Raw genomic sequence first — 8,353 nt, forward strand, 5'->3', positions numbered from 1 at the left:
TCAGAAAAAGGGTAATCATAACTATGAAATTTTTTATAAATATAATCATCACTACTTTTTATAACATAAGTATCATCACAATAATCATCATAAGTAGCAACTTTATTCTCATCATAGATAGGAGGCATGCAATCATCATAGCAAAATTGATCGTTCAAAGTAGGGGGACTAAAAAGATCATCTTCATTAAACATAGCATCCCCAAGCTTGGGACAAACATTAATTGCAGAAAATAAATTCTCAAACATGCCATTCTCATCAAACATAGCATCCCCAAGCTTGTGGCTTGGCATATCATAAGCATAATCACTCTCATCATTAATAGTATGAATAGCACCAACTGTATAGCAATTGTTATCATCATAATTTCCAAAGTTGATTCCAAAAAGATTTCCAAGATTATAAGAAGTATAATTATCTTCCCAGTCATAATTATCACAACAAGCAATAGGCATAACAAAATCATCATAAAGTGCATCATCTTCCACAATTATTTTTGATTCACTTTCATGAGGCACAATAATAATAGGAGCAACATTATTTGGGAGAGATACCTTTTTACCTCTTTTCTTCTTCTTCACCACCTCACGTATGGGTTTAATCAATTTTTTCGAGCTTCTTGTTGAAGAGATTGATTGGATAGGAATCACCTCCTCGTTACCTGATTCATCATAATAAATATTAGGAGGGTATTGGGAAATATTTTTCCCTTTCATTAGTAGTCTCTTCATATTCTATTTGTTTTCTTGTCTTTAGATAGTTGGCAATATAAGGATTCTCAATGCAATTTACTGCACAAAACATATAAATTTCCTCTAGATCAAAATCAAGAAATCTCTTGAGATTAAATTTTGGAATACCCTCAGTTATACCTTCCATTTCTTCATACCCCAAAAGAAGACTAAGCTCTTTATGATGCTCAAGGGTAATCAAGTTATCATAATTTTTGGACACGATTTGATCATGAAACAATTTTCATTGGAGATTTAAATGACCATGTTCATTGCAAAGTTCACAAGGATGGCGAGAAAAATTAAATCTTTCAGCACAATTATCTAGCCTCTCTTGCGACTTTTTCGTTTCTAAATATTTATGCTTCTTACAAAATCTATCTTCCCTTTTTGGTGTGCATTTGCACTCTCAAATCACTCCGCAAAAAATTTCATTCTTATAGGAGACATCATTAACATGAGTAATGCAATCATCATTAACATCACGGATATTCAAATAATTTATACTAGCAATATTGCAATCATGCCCATCATCCAACGTTTTATGCCATAAATTTTGTTAAATTCTTTTTCTAGCAATTGAGCACAATTATCGGAATCCTTATTCTTAAGATAAACATTATAAAGATAAAGAACAACTTGAGGTAACCTAAGCTCCATTTTTTATAGTTTTCTTTTATAAACAAAACTAGTGATAAAACAAGAAACTAAAAGATTCAATTGCAAGATCTAAATATATATCTTCAATCACTCAAATCCCCGGCAACGGCGCCAGAAAAGAGCATCGTTGACGGGATGTGAGTGTCGCTTACCTAACCTCCCCGGCAACGGCGCCAGAAAATAGCTTGATGTCTACTACGCAACTTGTTCTTGTAGACTTGAATTGGGCCTCCAAGCGCAGAGTTTTGTAGGACAGTAGCAATTTTCCCTCAAGTGGATGACCTAAGGTTTATCAATCCGTGAGAGGCGTAGGATGAAAATGGTCTCTCTCAAACAACCCTACAGCCAAATAATAAAAAGTCTCTTGTGTCCCCAACACACCAAATACAATGGAAAATTGTATAGGTGCACTAGTTCGGCGAAGAGATGGTGATACAAGTGTAGTAATGATACTAGATATTGATTTTTGTAATAGTAACAATGAAAAACAGCAAGGTAGCAATTGATAAAACAGAGCACAAACGGTATTGCAATGCTTGAAAATGAGGCGTAGGGTCTGTACTTTCGCTAGTGCAATCTCTCAACAGTGCTAATATAATTGGATCATATAACCATCCCTCAAAGTGCAACGAAGAATCACTCCAAAGTTCCTATCTAGCGGAGAACATAAGAATAAATTGTTTGTAGGGTACGGAACCACCTCGAAGCTATTCTTTCCGATCGATCTATCCAAGTGTTCGTACTAAAATAACACCAAATAATTTTTGATTCATAATACTCAATCCAACATAAAGAATCTCAAAGAGTGCCCCAAGATTTCTACCGGACAAGAACGCGCATCAACCCTTATGCGTAGATTACCCGATGTCACCTCGGGAATCCGCGAGTTGAGTGCCAAAACTTATATCAAGTGATTCAAAATAATAACCCATTGTCACCACGGGTATTCATATGCAAGACATACATAAAGTGTTCTCAAATCCATAAAAGTATTCAATTCGATAAAATGAAATTGCAAAGGGAGAACTCAATTCATCACAACAAGATAGAGAGGGGAAAACACCATATGATCCAACTATATTAACAAAGCCCGCGATACATCAAGATCAAGATCGTGACATCTCAAGAACACGAGAGAGAGAGAGAGAGAGAGAGAGAGAGATTAAACGCATAGCTACTGGTACAAACCTCATCCCCAAGGGTGGACTACTCCCTCCTCATCATGGTGGCCGCCGGGATGATGAAGATGGCCACCAGTGATGATTCCCCCCTCCGGCAGGGTGCCGGAATGGGGTCTAGATTGGTTTCTCATGGCTACATAGGCTTGCGGCAGCGGAACTTCTGATCTAGGGTTACCCTGGGGGTTTTTGGAATATTTGACAATTTATAGGGCAAAGAGGGGGTACGGGAGGACACCGAGGTGGGCACAACCCACCTGGGCGTGCCTGAGCCCCAGGCGCGTCCGGGTGGGTTGTGCCCCCCTCGGGGCACCCCCAGGTGCTTCTCTAGTCCACTGAATGTCTTTTGGTCCCAAAAAATTAATATTCTTAGAACAAATGCATCCATCGAACACAGAAAAACATAGGGGCTTAATATTTCGCCTCCCAGCTCATTTATCATAAGATAATTGTTAACAATAATAAATCATGATCAAATATATTTGACTGGTCATATGTGCTTAGATCTTTCCCCACCACATGATGCTTGCCAACTAGAGAATACTTGAGGTTGAAACAAGAATTTATACTATTGACTCTTTGCATAGAAGTAAACACTGAGAAGTAAAAGATAGGCCATTCGCAGAGGGAAGCAGAGGTTGCCATGCGCTTTTTATTTGGATGCCCAAACTCTTAATGCAAAGGAACGTCACATTATATTGCCTCTTATGATAGCAACCTTTATTATGCAGTCCGTCGCTTTTATTACTTTGCCATCACAAGTTCGTACAACGCTCAATTTTCCCTTACATTAAAATATCAAAGATATTTAGGAGCAATTTGTATTGCTTTATGCACCGATGACAACTTACTTGAACGATCTTATTCAATCCATAGGTAGATATGGTGGACACTCATGGCAAAAAACTAGGTTTAAGGGTTTTTGGATGCACAAGTAGTATCTCTACTTAGTAAGAATTTTTGGCTAGCAAAAGATCCTAGGCAAACACCACATGTTGGAGGATCCATGACAATATAACTTCTATACAAATATACCCAAACATAACTCATTATGTTGTCTTCCTTGTCCAACTTCAACTAATTTGCTCAATTTTGAAAATAATTAATGGGTATTCACAATCATAGAAGATGTCCAAGATAATATACTTGCATGTGAAAGTTCTCTTCTTTATAGTAATCAGTCATGAATTGCTTGTATTAACAATATTGCGATTGTCAAGCTTCAAAAGATTTCTCTTTCTAAACCCAGTGTGAAGCTACCACTAGGCATGATATGAACATATAATTTCAACTTCATGATATTCAATTCATTCAACAATTTACTTATAGGATATATGTGAAGCACAACAGTAAATGACAAGCTATTCCAAAAAGATATAAGTGAAGATCAAGCGAGTAGTTATGTAAATGGGTAGCTATTTGATGACTCTCTCTTATTTAGAAGTTTCAGATCTAAGTATTTTATTAAAACAGCAAGCAAAACAAAACAAAATGGCATTCCAAGAATAGCATACATCATGTGAAGAAGCAAAAACTTAGGCTCAACAGATACTAACCGATAATTGTTGAAGAAGAAAGGTGGGATGCCTATCGGAGCATCCCAAGCTTAGATGCTTGAGACTTATTGAAATATTATCTTGGGATGCCTTGGGCATCCTCAAGCTTGAGCTCTTGTGTCTTCTTCATCCTTCTCATAACACGGTTTCCCTAATTCTTAAAAACTTCATCCACACAAAACTCAACAAGAACTCGTGAGATACGTTAGTATAAATCAATGCAAAACCTTATCATTCTCTATTGTAGTAAATCACTAAAATTATTATTTAACATTGCACACTAAATGCCTCTGCATATTTAATAGTCCTATCCTCAAATAGAATCATTAAACAAGCAAACATATGCAGACAATGCAAACATAATGGCAATCTGCTAAAACAGTATAGTCTGTAAAGAATGTGAGAGTATCAGTACTTCTTTAAGTCCAAAAATTATGAAAATTTACCACACCATAGAAAAATTATTAGAGCTTATTGTGCAAAAAGTTTCAACATTTTATCACATTTTGACTTTTCTCGAAATTTTTTGCAACATTAGGTCGGGGACCAGGACGTTAACATTTTTACCGAGCTAGGGACCAGATAATGGGTCCAGGACGGAAGTCCGACATCTGAGCCATTTGTTAGAGTTGGGGGTACCACACGTGCGCACATCCTGGTTCATCCTGGAAACCCTCGCCGCCACCCTCTTTGGGGAAAGACACCACTACCACCCATGTGTCTCGTGTTGCGGCTGTTCCTTGCGGCGGCGCTCGTTCTTTGGCGTCGACGATGAGGGGATGGACGGATCTGGTATGGTGTTCCTGCTAGACGCCGTCGGCAGGTTAGTCCGCGCAGATCTATGAAAAAGCTTTTGGGATTTCCTGGGCAAAGTTGCATCACACGCAGGAGAACCCTAATGAGCTGGTGGCCTTTATGCCGGTGATTGCCGTGGTTTTTTCATATTCCCGCTGAGAGAGGAGTTCGCTGACAACCTTGAGCAGCTAGATCTGGTTCCCCTCGTTTTCCTTTCAGACAACGTACTCGGTCTTGTTGTTCCTGCTGATTGAAATACTGGGTTTGGTGTCACTGAAAAGGTCAAAGAAGATCGCACAGGTAGAGCGCGGGAAGGTGTGCGCCGTCGCGATGATGCATCTCCAATGAGTTTGGCTCAGTCGATCGATAGAGTCAATCCAGAGGCCCCTGGCTGGACTAAAAGGTGTGAAGCAAATTCCTCCCCAATTGGCAACTTCTTTTTCTTCAACTACATATGCAACTTATATGCAGAATGCATTTTTCTTCAGAAAAGTAGTTTACTTTGTTAGTCGTTTAGCTAGCAGAACCGCTGACATTACTCTACAAGGATGCCTCTGAAATCACTGTACTAAAACTGAGAAAAATCAGACCTTGAATGTGAGCAAGAACCTGAAGCAGTTTTCGTTCCATTGTATAAAGTATTTCCCAGAGATGGCACAAAAGCAGTAGCTATATAATTATGAAAGCATGTTTTCTTTTCTCTGTTTTTCAGATGCATGTACTCATGGAATTATATCAGCGAGAGGAGGTGCATCAAAAAATGGTGTAGGCGGAAGTTCCAGTGAACCAGAAGATGAGGAAAGGAAAGAACGTGTAGACAGCTTAGCTGCAGTAGCACTTGCTGTAGTCGACCAAGCCATAGACAATCCAAAACTCTTCAAAGGTTCTCAATTGATATGTGTTCATGCTTGTTTTGTTTTAGATGCAGTAACTAAGATTGTGTGATGTCGTCCAGGTATATTCGAGCAAGTGAGGGGTCTCCTATCAAGACTTGGAGTGGAAGGATACATCTGATGTAAGTGATTACAACACGTCAATTTCCACGTAATGTTTGTGTTTATCACTATGATACCAAGATTGCTGGTTGAAAGATTGGCTTATTCTGTTACTTTAGCTGGTGCAGCACATGGAGGTCAAGGACACGGGAGCATCAACCCCACACGCACGGGAGATGGTGAGGATGGCATCATTTGGGATGAGCTAGAGAACGAAAGCCAGGAAGCTGCACAATGGAAGCTGAACAGCAAAACGGTTATGTGTCGGTTAATTGGCATATTGGATACAGCTATAGTAGTTGATGATGAAGATGGCAACACGGTGATTAACTACGGTAAAGCACATGGTTCCAGTGCAGAAGCTGCAAGTGCAGATGCAGATAATACATCAAGGAGTGGATGGGGTGACAAGTACCCTCCATCGATTGGGCTATACATACAGTCGTCTGATCATGACATTTTCAAGTTCAATGTGAACATGATGGAATGTGGAGAGGACGTTCTCAAGAAGTAAGCACTACTGCCACCCATGGATTTTTTCTTTTTTTCCTGATATTTATGGAAAAAGACTTAACTACTACCTCACGGGAAATGGTTTAAGCACTTCCATCCCATATTGGCGGTGGCATCTGGTCAGGACCTGAAGGATGAGCTCACTCTCGGTGGGGAGTTGACATTGAATTTGTGGAGGTGCATCCATCACATGCTTAGTCAGAAGGAGAAGATAATCTACTGCGGGTGGCTTGATAGGTTTAGGGGGATTTTTGATCCATGTTTTGTTGCAAGTGCACAGCTTAATTATAATTGTGTTTCTGTGCACCCGGTGGATCATATGAAGCTAATTTTTCTTACATTTCCATTGCAGGAAGAGCTTTGCAGGGATGCTGGTGAAACTAACTGGGATTACATTAGCACTATGATGCACCCTGATGTGATGGGATGTAGAATTGATTGGGTGAAGAAGGTAAAAGTGTTGGCTACCAAAACACTATCGCTACTTTTTCCATATTTCTGTCCGTCTGATTTTGTATGTATGTTATTCAAAAAATAAACTTTCAGTTCATGTTCCTGGTGAATTTCATGGATTGTTGGTCATTGTACATTCTGGATACGGAGAAGAAAATTATGATAGTCCATGAAATGACTGAGACCGATCCGGCGTGTGAGATGAAAATCAAACATGAGGCTTTAGCCAAGAAGTTCCAACATAGGTTCTGCACCTTATTCAACGACATGTTCGGTGCTGGCTTGGTTGAGACCCGTGGATTGTCGTTTGTGTATCCGTTGGTGGCTCAACATGGGCAATGCAGCAGGTGTGTACCCACTCATTTGTCATGCACATACTGGTTTTGCTTTGAAGGTTGACTTCCTACAAGTCTAGTTAATGTCATGTTTAATCGCATGGAAGACAGTGGAGTGTATATCTTGCACTACTTCGTCGAGTTCATCAGACTACCTACAATCAACACTAACCCAGGTTTGGAACCTGATACACAATTGTTGACTACAACATCCTGATATTATTCACAGACGAAAGCAGCTAAGCGTTTTGCGATTGTATCACTGATTGCAGGCTCAGATCGAGCACTTGCGCAAGAAGTTTGCCTACGAAATAGTGACCATGAAGGGAAACAATGGGGATATTCCGGAGCTCTTATACGACATAATCATTGACTGAAGTGAAGGCGGTGGTACTCTGAGAGTGAGTGCAGTCAGGCAAGATCTTTTGGTTGTGCTTGTGATAAACCCTAGTTTGACACGAGTGAGTTGGCGTGCCATTTTGCATCACAAAATCCCCAGCCAGAGTAATGTTATGTTGTACCTTGTAAGGATTAAGTTTGCACTATCTATATTTGAGGAACAAGCTTGGGAAAAGTTTTTTCAAACGGAGGAAGTACTTAATTTGATGTATTGTTCGCATGCGTGTGCTAAATGACTGTGATCATGTGCCGTCCAGATAAACCATGTGTCGGTACCAATTTGTGATAGCAATCATGTATAGTTCCTAGTACATGTGCTCGCAGATGCAATTAAGTTCCTATGCCCTGGGAGGTAGAATTGGGAGGTGGCTTGGTGGATGATAAGTGAACTTCAAATTGAACTTGGTGATAGTTGATGTGTGAGGTTTTTGCGTGTCTATACATCAAAAGTTCCTTTGACAAAAAAGGAAGGAGTTCGTCTTCTAGGCATCAGCAATTCGGATGCAGTGCTAATATGAATGATTTGGTGACCATTTCATGTGTCGGCAACCCGTATATTCACAAATAAACGAAACCTAAATTGGAACATAAATGTGGAAAATATGTTTATCATAGATCCTACAAACTTGAGTGAAAGCTTACACAAGTTGCACAAGAAGGGTTGCGTCCGGGTTTCCCCATTTAATGGTACGGAAACATTAATCGAAATAGGGTCTGAGAACTGAGATACATGATGAT

General features: G+C 39.6%; 1 protein-coding gene across 9 annotated transcripts; it reads left to right on the top strand.

Moving 5' to 3' along the window:
• Positions 1 to 4,758: 4,758 nt before the first annotated feature.
• Positions 4,759 to 7,848, top strand: LOC119300653. Of its 9 annotated transcripts, none has more exons than XR_005146545.1 (9): positions 4,759 to 5,323; positions 5,633 to 5,803; positions 5,876 to 5,935; positions 6,035 to 6,425; positions 6,517 to 6,700; positions 6,781 to 6,879; positions 6,975 to 7,228; positions 7,324 to 7,392; positions 7,489 to 7,848. XR_005146545.1 is itself a non-coding variant. In XM_037577556.1 (9 exons), exons 5-9 carry the CDS (start codon positions 6,402 to 6,404, stop codon positions 7,587 to 7,589), a joined length of 543 nt encoding a protein of 180 aa, XP_037433453.1. In that variant the 5' UTR covers positions 4,761 to 5,117; positions 5,202 to 5,323; positions 5,633 to 5,803; positions 5,876 to 5,935; positions 6,035 to 6,401; the 3' UTR covers positions 7,590 to 7,848. The 9 variants fall into 9 exon arrangements, 6 of the variants coding, with proteins under 6 accessions (XP_037433453.1, XP_037433454.1, XP_037433452.1 ...); XR_005146546.1 differs by having other exon boundaries at positions 6,517 to 6,605; XR_005146544.1 differs by having other exon boundaries at positions 4,760 to 5,323; positions 6,517 to 6,665.
• Positions 7,849 to 8,353: the final 505 nt, after the last annotated feature.

This window comes from Triticum dicoccoides, chromosome 5A (genome assembly GCF_002162155.2).
Source record: "Triticum dicoccoides isolate Atlit2015 ecotype Zavitan chromosome 5A, WEW_v2.0, whole genome shotgun sequence".
In the NCBI taxonomy this organism is placed as follows: domain Eukaryota; kingdom Viridiplantae; phylum Streptophyta; class Magnoliopsida; order Poales; family Poaceae; genus Triticum; species Triticum dicoccoides.

Excerpts from the sequence above, each read along its gene's own strand:
- LOC119300653 (XM_037577554.1), top strand. The coding sequence starts at position 6,748 with ATGAAGCTAATTTTTCTTACATTTCCATTGCAGGAAGAGCTTTGCAGG. Across the intron at positions 6,880-6,974 it reads GAATTGATTGGGTGAAGAAG|TTCATGTTCCTGGTGAATTT; the intron begins GTAAAAGTGTTG and ends ATAAACTTTCAG. Across the intron at positions 7,393-7,488 it reads TACAATCAACACTAACCCAG|GCTCAGATCGAGCACTTGCG; the intron begins GTTTGGAACCTG and ends CACTGATTGCAG.